We start from the raw sequence: 20453 nt of genomic DNA on the forward strand, positions 1-20453 counted from the left end.
ATGTTGGCAGGAATTTGACTGTTTTGGATCTTTTACACGACGAGAACGTCCACATTTGTCCAGAATATTCAAGAGCTTTTTTGCAGCTCTCACATTATTCACCCACAAACACAGGACAGTCAGAATAAATGCAAGCAATGCACAGACGTTTGGAGGATTCATCAAGGGAATGTGCAGTAGAGGTTTCAGGGGTCTGTAGATACAGACTCTCAGTTCAATCCCACCAGTTTTTAAATTCACATGTTTTGACTTTGCTTGTTTGTCCTTAGTGGAGGAAACAGTTTGATGATGCAGGGATAAAGATGGGTCTGAAGCAAGCAGCTTGACTCCTGATCAGAGAAAGTCCCTCTTTCCTAAGAAGATGTCTCCATTCCTGGAAAAAAAAAAGTAACTTGTCAATAAAGTAGGCAGAATGAGCATCACAGGATGTGAAAAGTGTGTTTAGTGCCAGCAATCTGCCAAATCTCTTCTGATTGGCACTGATAAAAGCACCCAGAGAGCAAACTGTTCAGCAGGTCAGCAAAGTCCTGTTGGAGCATTTCAGACTTTTGCTTCACAAAGTCATTCATCCTGGTATGCAAAATTATCTGTTTTACTGTCAGACTTGCTGCCACAGTTTCCATGATCCTTATCGTCGTGTCAGGGACCACATCAGTGGGAAAACAATAACTTTCATGTTTTCACTACATGTGAATCCCAGATCTTGAACAGTGCCATCGCCCACGATCAGACAGTGGGACCCAGGCTTTCCCTGTGGTCTGTTTTCATGAAACTCCCCATGAGGCCTTATCCCACGCTGTGACGCTAAGAGGCCATCCGTTCATTAGAAAAAGATGCTGATTTATGAAGTAGTGGAGCAAATCTGTTCAGCACAGTCTGTTGTTTAGGTAGTTTATTTATCATCCCTTTAGCATCTGTCTGCTGCTGTTACCCCCTCTGCATGCAAGCAGACCAGAAGTGAGCTGCTAATGCAGGCCAGCAAGTTGAGAAATCTGAGTTCTTTTCCCAGGTATTCATCTTCTCATGTTCCAGGAAGCTATACTTTCCTAGGCTTTACCCCAAGAGTTGTTCCAGGGAGGACATCCATCCAAAGATTCTTTATGAGGCAGACAGCTTCTTTTTTTAAGTCGTATTAGTGGTAATTAGCTTTCTGTTAGCAGTCTTTAGTCTGTTGTGTTAAAGGGTTAAAGGGTTAAGTTCATCCATCTCAAATTTGACCTTTCTGTGAATTTTGGTTTACAACAGAGTAACATTCTGCAAAAAACTTGTATAAAAAAAACATTTGTAGAGAAAGGAAAGGTAGCATCCAGCTGCCAGTTAGCTTCAACTGTATCATCTCTCTATATTTGAGCTGATTGTTGTCCATGTTCATGCATGGAGTCATAAAACCTGCAGAAAAATGGACTTAGCTGATTGAATCCACAAAATAGGTGAATTCCAGTAATAAATCAGCATTCAGGTCTAACGGGTCTTCCTCTTTCACAAAAAGGGAGGAAAATTAGCATAAAAAGCAAGGCACAGTGAGAACAGAAGTGAGAAGAAAAAGCATCCAAGCTGCCGATTCTGAACTGAGGTTCAAAGCGAGCAACAGAATGGGGAGGAAAAGGGGATTTAAGTGACTTTGAGTCATGGATTTTGGTACCAGACAGGCAAGTCTGAGTCTTTCAGAAACTGCTGATCCACTTGGATTTTCACACACAACCATCTTTAGGATTTTCATAGAATGGTCTGAGAAAGTGAAAATATCCAGTGAGCAGCAGTTGTCTGGATAAAAAATGTCATGTTGATGTCAGATGTCAGAGAAGAACGGGCAGAATGGCTGGAAATAAGAGAAAGGCATGTAAATGCACTCAAATAAGAGCCAATTGTACAGAAAATCATTTCTGAATCCACAACTTGACAAACCTGGAAGCTGATGGACTACAGCAGCATAAAAACCAAACCAGATACCACTTGTGCCAGTTAAGGACAGGAAACTAACATTTCACACACACTCACCAAACTGGACAATATAAGGCTGGTAAAATATTTCCTGATCTGATGAGTCTCCATTTCAGCTGCTACAGTCAGATGGTCGGGTTTGGTGTAAACAGCATGAAAGCACGGATCCAACCTGCCTTGTATGAATAGTTCATGCTGGCGGTGCTGGTGTAAATGTTTATGGGATATTTTTTGGTTTCTTACTACCAACTAATAAATGCTTAAACACCAAGCCTACCTGAGCACCGTCACTGACCATGTTTGTTCATCCCTTTAGGGCCACAGTGTTTCATCAGAGACACCATGTCACAAAGCTCAAATCAACATGGTTTATTCCTCATGACAGGGGCTTCACTGTATTCCAGTGGCCTCCAGTTGTCAGATCCCAGTCCAACACAGCACATACGGGATGTGGTGCAACAAAAAATTCACATCATGCTTGTCCAGCCGACAAATCTGCAGCAACTGTGTGACACTAACACGTCTTTGTGGATTAAAATCCTTTAGGAATCTTTGGAGTTCTTTGTTGGATTGATGCCACAGATAATTAAGGCAGTTCTGCAGGTAAAATACACAACTCAATACTGAGACGTACCTAATAATGTGGCCAGTGAGTAAATGCATGCATGCATTTTATTTCAGTCATATCATTTCATTGTAGTTACATATACTTGATGAAAAATGACGAGTTAATCACTGCTGAAAGCTCGGGAACCCACAGCTTCCTCTGATTATTCAGAAACCTTCTAGTGATCCTGGTATTGTTTTTGTTGATTCATGATTGCTTCCTTCCTTATTCAAAGCTTCCCTGAAGTGGCTGAGAGAGACTCAAATGCACCGCAGGTATTCCCAGATATAGTTGGGAGACAGCAGCATCGGTGGGGAATTAAAGAACAACCTGGTTATTAAGTGAAAGTGAAAATAAAAAACAGCAAAGCCCTTTTTTTTCCTTTTTTTTTCCCCCTAAGAAAACACACATGATGTTTATTTGCATGCATTATTGCGGTGAGGGAAACTGGAATTTTCCTGCTTTGTGTTTGCTCATTTTTCAAATAACACACTGTGTAGTCATCAGATAGAAAAAGGAGGAATTCTTCTACAAATTCTGTAAATTATCAAAAAAAACAGAGCTGAGCAAATATTAAAAGATCATATACAACATACAGTACATACATGAAGTATCAAAATACAAAATCAGAAACACTGGTGTAGTATTAACAAATATTATCAATAGCATACAATAAAAACTCATTTAAAGAGGCTTTAAAAAATACAGTCGCAATGTGTGCCTCATAACTACAAAGACGACCTTGTCAACGTTTGAGTAATCAGTATAGACTGTAGTTTCCGTGAAGGATTTGTCCAAGTGATGATTCCTGAGAGTGTCAGACGTCTACGCCCGCAAGAGGATGAAGCGATTGTTTCTGTTCCGTCTCATGCGCCGACCTTTCCTCTGGTTTGTGTGCTTTACCCCTCCTGGGAGAAAAAAAAACAGCTGATTAGTTTAGTTTACATATTCTAATAATTGTTTATTTTCTAAAGTCCAGATTACGTTAGCAGGAGCTTCCAGAGATAGTCACTGTCTCATCAGTCACAACATAATAACAGGCTGGATGGTTTTATGGAGGTCATGCAAACGGTTTCTTCACGTTGAGCTTTTCTATACCTGATAGGGAAGTAATCTGATTACATTTTGGCCTTGTTCCCCTTTTGACTTAGCTTGCATACCACCCTCCAGACGGCAAAACATGCACCAAATGGATTCCCTGCTCACACTCTCGCACCTTTAACACACACATCAGTGCAGCTCTGCCGAGAGACGAAGTTGTTGCTGCTCCCTCCGCAGCCCGAGTACACAAACTCCTCACACATCTTGGTGGATTTGTTGTAGTAATACCGAGTGATGGAGGCTGAGCACCTCCCTTTGTCCACAGGGTCCAAACAGAGCACAGGAACAGCTGTTGAAAGACAAAAGCACGAGAATAAGCCTACAAATCAATACCTCTAATTCATTTCCACTGATTGTTTAACGATTTCTTATAACTGAAATGCCTTTCTTCAAAGCGTCTACAAACATTTCTGTGGACTGCAGTACTCCATGCAGGAAGTGAGGTCTTGGAAGCGGTTGGAGTTCCCCCCACAGCCCCCGTAGTAAAAGGGTTCACACTGCATGGTGCTCATGTTGAAGAAGTAGCGGGGTATGAGGGCACGACACCATCCCTCCTCTTTAGGAAACCTGCAGATTTGGGGGATTTCTGTGAAGAAGAATTAAAGTATACAGGGATTAGAGATTAAACACTTCCATATATCTGACCAAGTCTAGAAACAAACAAAAAAAAATCATATTTTCTCTTTCTTGTGTTTAACTTCTACTGGTTACAAACCACACCCGCTTGCACATTCAACAACCCTGCAAAGTGCATGCTCTTTAAGCTTCCTTGAACTTACTTGGGATTTTGAAGCAGGCTTTATGGCACTCCTCAAAGCTCTTAAAGTTGTTGCCATTTCCCAAGCAGCCCCCATAGTAGAACTTCTCGCACTTCTGGCTGATGGTGTTGTAATAATAACGCTCAATTTCTGCTCTGCAAGGTCCTTCATCCACTTGCAGAAGACAAGCGCCTGCGTTCAAAACAAAATCCACCTTTAGAAACTCTGACCAGGTTTAAACATCGCTCCTCCATGGTTGGGTGAGTGGGGGGAGGTCATGTGACAGAAAATGTTTTAGGAAAGCGACTTTAAAAATGATGCAAAGATGCATTTACCTTTGAGCGAGAGCGCCAAAACGTCGTGAGATGAGGAGAAAAAAGCGAGCAGCGCCAACAAGACAAACTCCATCGTGTTTTGTTCTGTCTGCAAACTTTTCCGCTCGATGTGTGCCGACCATCCCAGTTTGTTCCAGCTTTATAGGAGCGTTTTCCAGTGGGACTTCATGGGCGGGGATGTAGCCTAATGACTCATTTCCACGCTACGGGAACGTGATTTCAAGCAGTGATGATTTTATTAATGACATCAGAGAGGGACGTTTTTACATAGTAACTGCGTAGTTTGGACCAAATGCTGTGACTAAGACTGGATCCAACCAAACTAAAATAATAATCTGAATTCTATCTGATTTATTAAGATCACATAGTTGTTTTTACAGGCTAGTAATAGTGAGGAGAATGAGGATGATGATGATGATGATGATGACACAGATACATTCACATCCCAGAATGTTATTAAATCTTCCAGAGAAGAAGTAAATCCTCTTGACGAAAACTGACTCTTGTGAAACATTAAACTATCTAACCTGAGCCATTCTGCCAAGTTCCCACTCATACCAGTCTGACTGGATCTGAGTCCCCCCCACACACACACACACCCCACCTCACATTGGTACATGAAGTCTGTGTTATCATTTGTTTTGCTAAGTGACTGCAGCCACCTCCAAGAGTCTGTAACTGTAACCTCTCGCGTCAAGCAGTATTAACTGAAAACTCAAGTTAAAATTCATGATAAAAACAGGTTTTTTTTAATATATGGTGTCATTAAAACACCCCACTGCTGTGTATGGACCACGACCATAGATGTTACTAGAAAACTGCCATGCAGTCATGTTTAAACCAATGATGTGTGTCCACCTTGACAGGTAGAGGCTAAATACAGATTAGCCGTCTTATCAAAATGACCTGATACATATAGAACGAGCCCTAAACCCACATCTGACTGTTGGGAAGCATACAGTGAAAACAGCACACTCCCAAATGTAACCTGGCATATACAGTAAATGAATGTACTTGTTTTAACATCAAAATGACTAAACAGACAACTATCTGATTCACTCCGTCCTGTGATACCATGCTGGTGGTACTGGCATGATCATTCAGTAGGACCTTGTTTTAATCAGATAAGAAGATTAGAATCATTTGACCAGATTACTTTATAACCCAGATTGAGGGAGAGGAGAAGGATTCTTCAGCAGGATTTCGGTGGTGAAGGACCGCTAGCTTTAAGCAGTCGTAAGTGTATTCCTTTTCTTTTAAGTGTTGTGAAGTGTATGTTAATGTCCTTTAAGATTATTTCTAAGTCATGTAGCAATGAGAGTGGAAAAATGTCAAATAGTTGATTTGCTTTGACAGAGAATGCCGGTCATAAATGTGGAGGACTTGACGGACAAGGACAAGGCTCTTATGGAAGTAAACCAACTAAAACTTGAAGTGAAACTTGAGAGGTGGTTGGTAAGTTCATTTTATTTTGCAATAGATGACATGACAAATGTGATTTGTAGAAAAGCAAAAAACAAACAGACATTTGCCCAATCATTTTAGACATCTAAATGCTGTGAGGAAATCAAGGAATACATTCAAGCTGGAGTGGAGGAGGACACCCTCGTCAAAGGCATTTCAGAGGAGAAGAACCCCTTCAAGGAGAAAGGTGGCTGTGTCATCTGCTAGAAAGGACCCGAGGAGCTTTTCATATCTCAGATTAGCACCAAGGACATTCTCCCTCCCCTCGTAAAATGGATTTGCAGACTGAGACAACTAGAAGGACACAATAAGGAAAGAATTTACAAAGCTACACCAGCTGTCATGTAAACACTGTCCCATCTTCTGGTCAGATTTGTAGCCTTATATTATTCCTTGGAAAGATGCAATAAGTAAGAGTTTTGATCAGCAAAAGTTATAATAAAGCTTCTCTCTCATGTGGTGTAAATAGTCTCAGTAAATGACCCTGTGTGTTGTTTCATACAACGAAGCAGCTGTCATTAAATGTGCATGTTTATAACTAAGCCCGTCTCCTTGATTCCCTAAGGGATTTTAGATAATGTATAAAGCATATATATTTATTCATTATTCAGTTTGCATGCATTTAGTTTACCAAACCTTTTGTTATGTGGTTATTGCGTAGCATGTAACATGGGTAATATTAAACTTTAAATTATAATATTAAACAAATGGGTGTGTGCAAGCGTGGTTATTTTATTTTTTCATTGGTTAAACTAACGTAAAAAGGAAGGATGTGTGTGTCAAGATTTAAAAGGAAATTATCCTAGTAAGAGGCATGTGAGTGTGTGTATACACACACACACACACACACATATATATATATATATATATATATATATATATATATATATATAAAAATAAAAATTTATGTTTAATACCTGAAAAGTGCCTCAGAAAAAAAACTTTTTGCTTCCCATAAAGAGACACGATTTGCGCATGCGCAAGTGAAGTCAACAGAGATGGCGCTGCGCGAGACTGCTCGGTGTTTAAACCTGCTAGCCAGCAGCCGCAATTTCTACAAACGCACCTCATATGTTGGGGTCCGGTCGCTGTCTGAACATGTGTCGTCCAAACCTGCAGCGTCCAGCGCTCCGGAGACCGCGTCTGACCATTTAATCTACACACAAGAGCACTTTGCCTTGAAGGAGGCCCTCAGAAAGGTATGCAGAGCTGCTAACATTGACAGAAAAGTTTACTAGAAACAGAGGGAGCTAAATAGAGTCAGTGTCTTGCTTTTTGGGGATGATAACTGAAAACTTCTCCCAAGAAGCAATGTTTTTCTGTTCAGTATTACTCGAGGAAGCGATGCTGTGGTGTGGTGGCTGGCAGGTAAAACTAGGTGAGAGGTCATAGCTGGCTTGTTATGATTCGGTAAATGTCTTGTGTCTGCATTAGGCTACAAACACGCTGCTTTACTTGGCTGCTGGTACCGTTTAAAAATGCTGCTGATAAGTGCGTGTACAATGGAAAGAAGTAAGGTTCACCGAGGCTACACGGATTTACACTTCCAGACACTGGCTTGTATGTTTTCATGACCTACTTCCACGACCCTCGTTGCCAGCTGTGCTTTTACAGACGTGCAGAACATCTGTCCTGTCCCTCTTTGAGTATGCAGCCACGTCTAAACTTATCCTGCAACAAATAGGAAGTTGCATGACTAGTATGAGTGTTTCTCAATTCCGGTCCTCAGGATCCCCTGCCCTGCATATTTTATAGGCAACCCTACCTTTACACACCTGAATGAAATAAATGGATCATTAATAGGATGCAAAGAACTTGATGAGGAATCTTACTCAGGTGCTTTGGAGGAGGAACATATCTAAAACATGCAGGGCAAGTAGGCATGTTATCTTTGGTTTAAAAAAAACAAAACTGCTCAGTCTAAATGTGAGCAAGTAAAATCAAATAGCCAAATAGCTATGAAGACAAAAGTTCTTTCTTCCTTTTACCATTTCATTAGTTACAGGTGGAAAAGTTGCTGATACAATGACAGGACTGCTGTGGATACACACTGATGGTTCTGACAGCAGATGAAATTGGTTCTACAGCAGAGGCGCCCTTCTCCAGTCCTCAAGGGTCACAATCCTGCAGGTTTTCCATGTATCCCTGTTCCAACACACCTGACTCAAACTAATCAGTAATTGTGCAGAACATCATTGGCTGTTGGATTCATTTGATAGAAGGGATACACCAAAAACCTCGAGGACTAACTTCGGGCACCCCTGCTCTACTACGAATAAGTTAGAATAAACAGATATTTTAGTCTTTCTTACAATCCCACACCAGACTCAACAAGAAGCTATATCATTTTCAGATGTTCCAAAGAAAGCCGTTTCCCTTCCTGTAACCATTAAGGCTAGCAGCTTTATAAATATTCAGTTTGAAAATAAATAGAGGTTTTTGGTTTGGTGGAAGCACACACTAATTACTATTATTATTTTTATTTTTGCCTGTATTTTACATAGTGTGGTTATTGAGAAATGTCTGCAATTTTCCATTAAATTGTCTCAACAAAACTTTAAAATATTTTGCTGTGCAGATAATATTAACCTGACGGTGAAGATTAACTTGGATAAGAATTCATTTTACTTTGTCTGAGAGAGTAATTCAGATGGATTGTTTAAGTAGCATTTACTTTAATATCTTCAGAGTTGTACATGTATGTTATGTTAAATAATGAGTCCTGAAATTTCAAACATGCAGCTGCTGAGTTTTTAGTCAGCTCTTGACCAAAAATAGATTTTAAAAAGACTAAAACATCAAAGGATTTCTGCTCTTTGAGGGATGAAAGATTTTCAGAATTTTGCAACATTTTTATTCTATTCCAGTAACACTGATCATCCATAGCTGTCAAATGTTACAGTAACATATGTACGAGTACCTGGACGCAATTTTTCCCAGGAAAACAAGATGAGCAATATTACCCAGTCAATTTACCGTCATAGCTGAACGATATATGAAAACAAACAATGAAGTGCTGCTTTAGCCATCTCTCTGACTCAGGATTTATATTACCGGACACACAATGTATCCAGCCAGTCAAAATAACAAAAGCTTAAAAAAGGCAACAAGCAAACTCTTGCAACAAATGGAGGGAAGATTGTTGACTGACTAAACCTTTTTAAAGGCTGCCAGAGGGCTGAAAATAAAGCAGCACTGGGACTACTGGGAAGGATGAAAATGTGAAAAGGAAACGCAGAACAATATGTGAAGGCTGCAGGAAAAGGAACTTAAGGCAGAATGGTTTATTAAAATGATTCATTGTTGGGTAGCGCCTTTATAAATGCTACACAAATTTAGTTTGTAGGAAATCCCTTGGTTACCGCTCAAGGTTAAACTCCTGTTTAACACTGCTAATTTTATTTATAGGTCATCATAGACCTATGCATGTAGAAAACCTGGCTAGAGCTGGCATGCAGGCAGGTCAGCAGTTCCCTTGGTTTTTCCTGGGATGTCCTGTAAAGCATGACAGCTATACATATTTAAGATGCAGTTGCAGAACAATTTGGAGGTCTAGTGTTCTGCCTTTTAACTTTGGTTTGTTTTATTTATTCTAAATCAAATTTAATAACCTAACAAAAACTTGGATGATGGTATTTCACTATATATAGATGAGCAGTGGGCTAGTGGTTACAGAGGTGAGCTTCTTGTCAGCATGGTGGGATCCCACTGGGGGCTCCTTAGGAAGGCTCTTAACCCCTGAAATGTTCTTTGGGTCCCAACCTTAAGATGGGTAAGATGTAGAACCTAATTTACCAGACCGGATTAATGAAGTAAAAATGTTATTCATTATTTTTATTTACATCATCTTTCCATGATTTAAAAAAAAAAGTGTTAGATATTTTACAAATAAAAATACAGTATTTATAACTGCCTCAATATCAAGTAACAGTATTGCTTGATAATGTTTATATGGTAAATGAGCTCACATTTATCTTGGAAACAAACTAATAATTACAATTTTAGAATACAGAAAAGTCTTTTGTTTAAAGGCCAAGGCAAAAATTTAATCCCCAAATTTTAAAATCATTAAATGTTTTCTATATTATATTATATTATATTATATTATATTATATTATATTATATTATATTATATTATATTATATTATATTATATTTATAATGTATCACAAATCACATTTAATAGTTGTAGCTTTTCAGATATGTCAGATTTTCTGACAGTAAACTGATAAAAAGAACATTTTTTCCTTATAATTAGATCATTCTCCAAGTTATTCTTCAGTCAGTTACTTGATGAAAATAAACAAGTTGCAGCTCTGCTGTTTTGTGCTTTTTATTGCAAATTAGTTTTGAAGCAGGAAAATTCACATGCTTTTCAGAAATATCAGGATTTCTTTACAATATCATAACTTGCCACTTCATAATTTCTGGCTTATTATATATATTTTGTAACAACAGTTTTAGTGGAACAGAACAAATCCCAGTTTAGATGTGCAGTTGTACATGTTGATCTGTCTTTCCTGTCCTCTCCACCCCAACCAGTCGAGGCAGATGGCTGCCCTCCCTGAGCCGGGTTCTGCCGGCAGTTTTCTTCCTGTTAAATGGGAGTTTTTTCCTTCCCACTGCCGCCTCGTGCATGCTCAGGATGGGGGATTGGATCGAAGTCATGATTCGATGCAATCAGTTGGTTTCTATTATAGGCTATGCATGAATTGGCTTGAAATGATGTGTATGTAAAGTACCCTGTGACAACATTGTTGTGAAGTGGCGCTATACAAATAAAGCTGAATTGAATTGAATTTAATTGAGATGTCACATCTGGCAAAAAGCAGCAACTCTCCTGGCAGAACATAATGAAATAATGTTTTCACCTTGTGTCACTACGTGGAAGCTCAGAGATGTGAAATCCCTCATGTGTAGTACAAATTGTGCAAAATAGTCTTTTTAGGGTCATGCGAGATCACTCCCTGATGACCTTTATGTTTCCCTTTCCAGCAACTAGTCGTCCCTCCCTTTCCCTCCTCAGGATCTGAACTTTAACATAGAATTCAGGTTAAAGGGGGTGAATAATGGCTTCTTTCTTTCTTTCTTTCCTTCTTTCCTTCTTTCCTTCCTTCCTTCCTTCCTTCCATGTGTTTAATGCTATGCCATGATTTAGCATGATTTAGGTCCAGTTACGTCTCCTGTATCATTAAAATGAGTCTGTTTTCTGTTCTCAATGGTGAAGAGATGAGCATGTTTTCTGTCTGCCATGTTTTGAACAGTTTTGTTTGGCCTGTTGAGGGATTGGCTGGCTTTGCTCAGTGTGCTTTAGCAGGAGACTGCGACATGTTTTGTAAATCTTGTGGAAAAAAAAAAAAAGTTAATACTTTATCAGTATTGTTTTTGAAGATTTTTCTAAGCAACTTCAAAGAAAAAGAAAAAAAAACTAATAGGACTTGGTGTTTATTTTTCTGTGCATGTCATGGTAAACCTTTTTTATGGGATGATAATAAAATTTGATTTCTTATTTTTTTTCTCCCTCACTTCTAACATTGCATTAACATAATGTCAATACTTCATACCAACTGTTATAAATGCAGTGGGAACTACAACTCCGTACTAAAAAAGCTTGTGTGAAGCAGAATAAATAAAAAAGAAAAAGGACAAAATTCAACATAAAGTGTAGCCCAAACTATACATCTACATATTATCTGTAAAGAATAAATTTAAAAAAAGGGCATCACAACAAACATGTTTCTCCAGCTGTGATCCACTTCAAGGTGCTTGAAATGAGTCACGCTATCGAAATTAACTCATTCCAAACCAGGATGCAATCCACTAGCCTGGCAAGCCAGACTCTCGCTGTACCAGAGTAGAGTCTGGGGACTCATTCATATCAATGGATTTCTGGGGCGGGAGAAACAACCGTGGAGTAAACCAATCAGAAAAATGGCGGACGTGACGTCAGTAAAGCGGCTGCCTACAATGTACTGAAGTGTTCAGTAGAGCGAATGCAGCAGAAGAAAATAAACACGGCGCAGTACAGAAATGGCATTTACAATACAAAGAAACTAACGCCCGCTATATCCATGCGCCATCTTGAATGTTTTGAAGAATACATGGTGACGCGAGGCAAGAGGCAAGAGTCTCCTCAGATCAACCAATCAGAGTGGCCGGTTTGTTTAATACCGATGCAAATCTCCATGAAGGGGAGGGACTCCAGACTGAGTCGCTCTGTGTTGAGTCTGGCGTGCCAGGCTAGCGATCCACTGATGACATTTTCATAGCTAACCATGAAAAGGTCATCAGGGCCATTTTCACTGATTAATTCACTGATGGATCACACTGCTGCTTGAACTTGGATTCAAGAGATAAGGCAAAAGTTACTCCTGATGTGCAATAATCAATACCTCCACCAAGAAGGTTATGTTTTATCTCCCGTTTATCTGTTTGTCTGTTAGTGTTCAAGATAACTCAAAAAGTTATGGACGGATTTTCATGAAATTTTCAGAAGTTGTTGTTGGAAATGTGAAAAGGAAGAACTGATTAAATCCTGGTGGTGATCCAGGTCATTCAGGTATTTTTTAAAGGATTTTTTAACATTGTGAGGTAGAGCCATTGGCCCTTGGTGGAGGGCCAATGGCTCTCTCTGAGTGCTTTTCTAGTTTTTAATATTATCACCAACAACACATTTATTGCTCCTGTATAAATCAGTATTTAATGTATATTTGTGTTGGAAAGTATCGTAAAGTTGTAATGCTAGGCTGCCGTTAAAAGTTAGTATGAAAAGAAAGCTGTATTTTACCTACAGCTGTGTTCTCACTGCTGCTTTTTTTTTTGTTTTGTTTTTAAACAAATCTTTTGTTCCACTCGTAAAGCATATCTCATAGAGATTCGTCGTTTTCCACTCCAGGCTTTGTGGCTGGATTGCTTGCTGACCTGGAGAGAATTAAATTATTGTGGGTTCAGTACTGAGCTTTGGTTTTGCATGCTGATATTAAATATTACTTCAGAGGTTAATGATATCCTGCCAGGAACAAAATGATATGAGAACCATAGAGTAATAAAAGATCCGCATGCAAATGGTTAAATGCAAACATACTGAAGAGAAGAAAACAGCCTTAGACACATTTAGCCTTCATGATACCTTCACAATATTTCTGTATGCATCTGATATGTTGTGCCACCCAGGCTTCCAGTGTGTTTATCATCATTATAACTGGAGTAATCAAAGGGCTGTGCAAAGCTGACTGCTATGTTTAACTATAGACTTTTGGGGGGGGGTTATGTCTCATTGCAAATATGTTACAAGAACTGTACGGCCCTTTTCAGAGGGAGAAAGACACAGCACATCAGCTGGTCTGAGATCAGGGTGGTCCAAACAGAAACTGTTAGCGGTCAGAAACTGTATGTTTAGCAGTGAATGTTTTTGATACAAGCTTCATGAATCTGTGCCAAAGATGTCTTGGGTACAGCAAAGCCTGCTTTACCACTACTGGGTAAAAAAGGGAGTTAACCCAGAAGTTAGCTGCAGCTTCAGCTCAGGAGGAGTCACCCCACCTCCCGGCCTTCATTTGGAGGCAGAAGGAAAGATTAACAGCTCTTACTGTCTTAATTAACCAGGACACACTAAAGCCCACAGACTGTAACAAAACTCTTGTGTATGGATCATTTGTATCATACAAACAGCATTTTACAATTTTCCCATCAGTATGAACTATTCTTCATTGCATTATTGAGGATACAACAACTAATTGATTTTTAATTTGCATGACTAGTAGACCCTCACGGTGCACCTCCCTTACCGTCATATCTCTTTGCTGTTGTCTTTGTGCTGCAGCTCATCGAGCAGGAGATCAACCCTCATGTGAATCAGTGGGAAGCAGAGGGGAAATTTCCGGCCCACAAAATATTCAAGATCCTGGGAAATGCTGGATTTCTAGGAGTCAACAAACCAGTTGGTAAGACAGTTTCATGATCATTGTTGAGGGATGAGAGTTGCACTGCAAAAATGACTCAACAGTCCCCAAGATACTGTGCAGTCATTGAGTATGTTGGTTTTAAGTGTAACCTAGAAATGAACTGTGTTTCTTTAGTTCCATTGTTGTTGTTATATTTGCAGAAGACGAGCAGCACATACTGGGATAGATATCAACCTCAATGACTGAGAAGAACTTTGCAGTTGAGATTGTTTTTCCTCTTTCTTGCTCTCTTGTTAAAATAAACTGATTTTCGAAGACTCGTTGAGTGTAAGGAATCTGGAGGATTTCAAGCATTATCTGAAGGAGAGGTATAAGTATACTAAAAATATAATAAATTAAATATATCTTTTTAATTGATGTTTATGCCTTATTTGAATAAGAGTCTCTCAGAAGTGAAAGGCTGTGCAAGGCTTAGCAATCTGTATAATTGGACTGAGGACCACCAGAATAATGTGGCTCAACAAAAATAGCCAAGCCTCTGATTAAACTGTCATCTACGTTACTAAAGATCATTGAAAGACACTGGATACATCTTTGAGTACAAGAGACAGTTAATATTGAATTGCGTTAGCAGAAGTCATATTTTGTCTTGAAAACCACTGCATGAGTTTCTAGAAGTTACTGTCTGTGATGATTTGCTGTGCTAGCTACAAATTCAGCTTAAGGTATGTTATGCAAAGAAGTATTCATATATGAAAATGATCAAGGGATGCTGCTGTTTACTCTGAGGCAAAGTTCATGTGAATTGGCTGAGACAAAGTATAAAACTGCTTCCTGCTCAGACAAAGTGAAATTTGAGATTCTTTTTGGAAATGATAAATGCAGTGTGCCAGACTAAAGAGGAGCCAGACTATCTGGGTTATCAGTTCAAAAGCATGGATTTCTAATGGTGTGGGCTGCATTCATGCCTTTTGACATGGGTAGAGTACACGTATGGAAAGGCACCATCAATGCTGGAAGGTGTTTACAGCTTTCAGAGCAACATATGCTGAGTTTTGTAGAATGAAAAGGGGGAAAAAAAGTGAGAGTTTTCTCTTTTCTTTTCAATTAGGCAAAAACAACACAGTACCCAGATCCTCAGTCTGCTGCTATAATACCCAAGAAGACAAGTAAAAAGATGAATAAAAACAATAAAAATGACAAAAATTTCATAATGGATTGTTTTTATATTCTGTTTTATATATATTTATTTTAATAATCCAGTTTTCACAGCGTTCCAACACTTTGAGGTTTTACTGCATGAGAACTGTACAAGTTGTACTGCATATATATATATATATATATATATATATATATATATATATATATATATATATATATATATATATATATATATATATATTTATATTTAGTACACTTGAAACTGATTAATTTTGTAGAGTCCTCAGTTGAGATCATACACGTTGACTGGACATTTTGTTTTTGAAAGATGACATTTTGAACCCAAGAAGACAGTCATGGAAAATTTTCTACTGCAATTATAATTCAGCAGGGTTACCTTAATTTAAAAAGAGATGAATCTCACTGTGTGAGCAGAAGGTTTTATGTGTTATTTCAGTGTAAAGTGAAGAAGGTTTCATGTGTTCCTATTTTGAATATCATCTTCAACACACACTCAAACCTATGCTTTTTTTAATCTCATCTTTCTCTGCCATTCATCACTGTTGGTCTAGTTCACAACTTATCCCGCTACGATGACTGTGGTGCGTGTCACAGCCGACAGCTGTGCCACAGCTGTCTGCTATAGTATGCCATATATCCTATTTCAACATGTGTTCCAGCTGTGTCACTGAAGAGATACAGGAGGAAATTGGATCATTAGAATACAGGACCATAAGATATTTGTGGTGGGGAAAAAACCCGTCAGTCACCAGCAGATGTGATGGTCCTTTGTTTTTCATGTTCTCACAGCAACAGACTAATCTCTTTCAATTCATTTAACATATCTGTGTTTCATGTGTGGTTGAAGATCTGTGGATCATGCTCTGACGTGCTGAAAAAGTAAATGTGTGAGCAAGATTATTGAACAGTGAGTCTCTTGAGTCCTTTGAAGAAGAATCCACCACAAGTCTGTAGGTCAGAGAAGAGGGAGGGCGAAGGCATTAAATTGTGCTGAGTATACAAGCATTAAGCTCCAGTTGACAAGATTAGAGAGGAGGATCGGCCCAGCAGTAGGCTGAGTGAAGACACGCTGTATGGTCAACTTGTAGATTACCTGCTATCATGCTGAAATATGCTTAAGAGATACTCACTGGAAAAACAAAACAGTAGACCTACATGTTGCTTGTCAAAACCGTTGTGTTAGCACAACACATTTGACTTTCCCTACATTTTAACAGTTTTTTTTTCTTTGTAAAACTTGAAGGAATTTGAAATGGTTTAGATTTTGCACAACAACACAATACTTGCCCTGTCGTTACCGTTTGTGTGGAATTAGATTTTATAACAGAAGGATAAAGTTACCATGTCATTAATATGAATCTTTGAAAAAGTATGCAGTTAGAATAGTTACAAGATGTTTCGTGTTTCTGACTAAAGAATAGCACTACAAAAGCGCTTCATTGTTAATTCATTTAGAGGCTTTGATTGCAGTTGTGGGATTTGGGATTTATGAGTGAGTTTCATGGAGGTATGATTCATCAGGTGGGATGAGAGAAAGGACTCCTTTGTCAGGAAAGTGTGTGAACCAATTATGAAAGAAAAAGAAATAAACTGAGTCTGATTTAAAAAAAAAAAAAAAAAAAAATCCTTGTTCAGCAATAAAGCAATTTATTAATCTGTTGTCCTTTATACTGATACTATAAATACAATTTAGTCAGATCTTTAAAATTAAATGGCATGGTTAGGCTTGGTCGAAGACACCAAGCAGAGATCTTCCAAGAGAAGTGTAGGCTGCACAGACAGATGAACATGATTTCTGTCCACTTTAATCCTACACTAACTAGAAAGCTGCTTCATTCCTCCATGATGTGCAACACAACAAATTCTTCTTTTAATTAAAAAATCCTTTTTAACATACTGTGGTACTTTGTTTGGATCAAACCAATCAGCAACTTCCGGCTGTTAAAAGCCTATGCTTAAGTGCCAAATATTGCAGTTCTCCCCTCATCCACTAGGGGCTCCAAAGGAAAGTCAATCCACTTAGACTCCAATGTTAAAAAGGGCAACTTCACAGCAGAAATAAACACATTTTCAGGTTACACACACACACAATTCGAGGCACGTCATTTTGATTGATTTGACAATCCGGCTGCAAGAAGGCAGAATGTAGCACAGCCTCGGATTTCAGCTGGGTAACAGTGGGCCTTAGTCCCTCTACCTAGCTAGCTGCCTGGTTAGCTCTCTTTAGTTCTGAGTTAGCTCGCTTAACTCTTAGTTACAGGCAGATTGGAGTTTGATGGGTTTCAATCATTCACCCCACGCTCACAGCCCCCCCTCCTTTTTCCACCTATTTGCCTTTTTTGTATCGAGTGATGACATGCATTATACTGCCAAGATGGCGACGATGAGAACCGTCCAATGAGCTTCAAATGAGCTTTTCAGAAATCCAACATGTTGCTTTTGCATAATGATTCTAAAACTGCTGCTTCCTTGTTTCAAGTCTTGCCCTAAAAACCTAAACAATTCATTAACCACGTCATCACGAGGGCCCACAGCATGAGATGTGTGAAGTGCAGAAGATTTTTAGAAGTCCTAGGAAGCCTCAAATCTTAAAATGCAGCATGACAAAATCACAGGAAAAAAATTCAAAGTATTCTCCATCCAAACGAGATGCAATGCAAGTGGCAAGCAGGTAAATGGTAATGCAGCAAAAACATAAAAACAGTGCTGCTAATTTCTGCACTTCAAGTAAACCTTACAAACTTTGTGTCATATGAAAGCAGAAACTCTACTGATAGCAAAGATGTGTTAACTAAAACAGTACTGAAATAAAGGCCTAAGACAAGCCACATGGCCACAGACACAACTTTTACTATGTGATTCGACCTTTGACTGAAAAATACTGAAAGAAAACACTGTTAAGCAATCCCATGCAAAGCAGGGCTTCTACCTGCCCTGGGTTTCAAACTGCAGCAAACTGTTTACAGTTTTTGGTGCAGTGTTGTGTGTCTCTGTACCGTGCAGAGACAAAACTCAACTTTCCACTTGCCACCTTTCAAAACATGAGAACAGGAAGTTTTTGCATGGCATCCATGCTGAGGGAGAGGACAGAGATGACCCCTGGCTCCCTGCCTGCTTCCCTTTGCACTGACAGAGGGATCTGCAGTTTATGCCGCGAAAATGTGCTTGTCCTCTGCTTGACAGATACAACTTGGCAACCTCCACGTTTCCCCCTTTTGAGTATTTTAAATTGGCAAGTTCTTGCAGGCTGCTTCTTCTTTCACAACCTCACTAGAATAATATGAAAACCTTCACAATGACGAGTACTTAAATTCAAAATATATGACTAACACCATATCTGAATATTAGTACAATGATACATTTATTCATGAGTAGGAAACCATTTAACTGGACATATTTTTTGTGATTGTAGTTGCCACAGAATTGTGAATGAGAAAGTCGTCAGACCGTGATTCATCTTCCTCGTATTGCCTCAGGTTGTGGAGCATTTTAGAAAAGCTACAGTGTAGTAATCTCATTGTCTCTGGTTGCGTGAACTTAAGCTGCACCTTTTAAGTTCTCGGGTCATGTGTCATTCAGTTTGTGCTTCATCTAGAGCTCCACCCTGCAAGAACCCACGGCGAGGAACATCTGTCGCTCTGAAGAAGTGTGTGTGTGTGTGTCTAGGGTTGACATTTGTGACAGAATTCTGTTTATTTTTTCTTCTGCTTGCTTGTTCAACCAGACAACCTGCTGGTTTGTTTAAAGTGGGCTAAAACTGAGTGTTTCCCTCCGTTCACATTAACCGCCACAGGGTTTCCACGGTGCTCGGAGACTTATCAATCCACCACTGCACCTGTTTCCTCTTATTTTCGACTCCCCCACTCCCTTGTCTGCTTGTCCCACTACATCTCCCTATCTCTTTGTCCCAGTTTATTTGTCTCCCTTTATTTTATTCGCTGACTTTGACAGTACGTCAAACCGTGACTTTCCATTATTAGATAACTGGCCTGTCAGGGGATTTGAAACCACTTTGCCTGAGATGCCTGCCTCCATGTGGTAAATTCACTCATAATTATTCATTGTCACTCAGCTCTTGCATCCACCATTCAGTCACTCACATGCTGTATTTAGTCAGGGGAAAACTTTGCACAGAGCGTTCACAAATGCCTTGTCATATTACTTTTGACTGCCTGGATGTTGTCATCAAGACATTTGTACAAAATGAATAACTGTCGGGTCACATTTGCTTGACAAGCCATGAGATAGCGATGTCCAATTTCTACGCCTGAGTGCTGGCGACATCTGTGGACCGGACACGTTACATTTTCAGATTTTTGTTAGATTTGGATGTGCACAGGACAAGTTCAGTGTATCCTGTGTTCATGACTTTATAAAAATGTTGTTTTGATCATTTTTTCTATTTGAAAGCTTAACAGTTCATTATGTTTGCATCAGCAAAAACATGTTTTGTGTCAAGTTCAGCATGTCAACTTGCAAACAGAAAGATGGATTCTAGTTATCAATGGTGACAGTTTCGGTCCTGAAACTGTGGTGATTGAGATAACCTTCTGTTTTCAGATTGAAATGTTTGTGAAGTTCTTACATTTTGAGAACTTTGTTCACCAAACTCAAAGACATGCATTACGAAAGCAACTTGACATAAAATTCTGTAGACATGAAAACTAGCTACTCGTTTAAAAATTGGTGTGGTGATTCACGGTATAAGGCCAAAACAAGGAAATGGAAGGAGATGGAACTTAGCAAGGACAAAACTATATTTTTAACATGCTTTTTAATGCACAGCTCTACACCATTAAGGACCTGACGTCTGAGGTCTCAACTGTCAGAATGGGAGAAATGGACAGAAATATTTATTTATTTATATATATATTTTTTTTTCTTTTCTAGTAAATGGGCCATTTAAAGGATCAAAATCCGGTTTCAGATACTAGGAACAGATGAGATGACACTGAGATTACAACCCTTATCTGTGGTTTGCTTCTGATCTCCCAGCAGCGCTTTTTACACGTAATTACAGATAGCGCAATTAGAGATAACATCCTGTTATTAAACTGAGTGCATTGCTCCAGAGACAACAGATAATTTCCGAATATTCTGTAAGCATACCACCAGTGTATATTATATGTGTGTGAGTCTGTGCACTCAAACTTGCTAGGTGG

General features: G+C 39.0%; 3 protein-coding genes across 3 annotated transcripts in view; 2 read left to right on the forward strand and 1 right to left on the reverse strand.

The window, feature by feature from the left end:
* Positions 1-2694: 2694 nt before the first annotated feature.
* Positions 2695-4846, reverse strand: tfpi2 (tissue factor pathway inhibitor 2). The gene is made up of 5 exons (XM_079258974.1): positions 4743-4846; positions 4429-4599; positions 4056-4235; positions 3765-3938; positions 2695-3456 (listed from the first exon to the last, which is right to left on the reverse strand). The coding sequence occupies exons 1-5, from the start codon at positions 4813-4815 to the stop codon at positions 3374-3376; spliced, it is 681 nt and encodes a 226-aa protein (XP_079115100.1). The 5' UTR covers positions 4816-4846; the 3' UTR covers positions 2695-3373.
* Positions 4847-6101: 1255 nt separating this feature from the next.
* gngt1 (guanine nucleotide binding protein (G protein), gamma transducing activity polypeptide 1) lies at positions 6102-6413 on the forward strand (the record flags this gene model as incomplete). The annotated part of the gene is made up of 2 exons (XM_079259083.1): positions 6102-6197; positions 6288-6413. The coding sequence occupies 2 exons, from the start codon at positions 6102-6104 to the stop codon at positions 6411-6413; spliced, it is 222 nt and encodes a 73-aa protein (XP_079115209.1).
* Positions 6414-7199: 786 nt separating this feature from the next.
* LOC306769673 (putative acyl-CoA dehydrogenase 6) overlaps positions 7200-20453 on the forward strand; it is a 22209-nt gene continuing 8955 nt past the window's right edge. Inside the window, 2 exon segments of the mRNA XM_079258363.1 lie at positions 7200-7405; positions 14028-14156. Coding sequence (XP_079114489.1) covers positions 7205-7405; positions 14028-14156 — 330 coding nt within the window. The 5' untranslated portion in view covers positions 7200-7204.

This window comes from Telmatherina bonti (assembly GCF_933228915.1).
Source record: "Telmatherina bonti genome assembly, chromosome: 19".
Taxonomy (NCBI): Eukaryota; Metazoa; Chordata; class Actinopteri; order Atheriniformes; family Telmatherinidae; genus Telmatherina; species Telmatherina bonti.

What these genes read in the sequence shown, in the direction of transcription:
- tfpi2 (XM_079258974.1), bottom strand. Translation starts at nt 4,815, where the DNA reads ATGGAGTTTGTCTTGTTGGCGCTGCTCGCTTTTTTCTCCTCATCTCAC. An exon ending in GTACTGCAGTCCACAGAAAT is followed by an intron (nt 3,939 to 4,055) that starts GTTTGTAGACGC and finishes GTCTTTCAACAG; the next exon opens with CTGTTCCTGTGCTCTGTTTG. An exon ending in CACTGATGTGTGTGTTAAAG is followed by an intron (nt 3,457 to 3,764) that starts GTGCGAGAGTGT and finishes TTTTTCTCCCAG; the next exon opens with GAGGGGTAAAGCACACAAAC.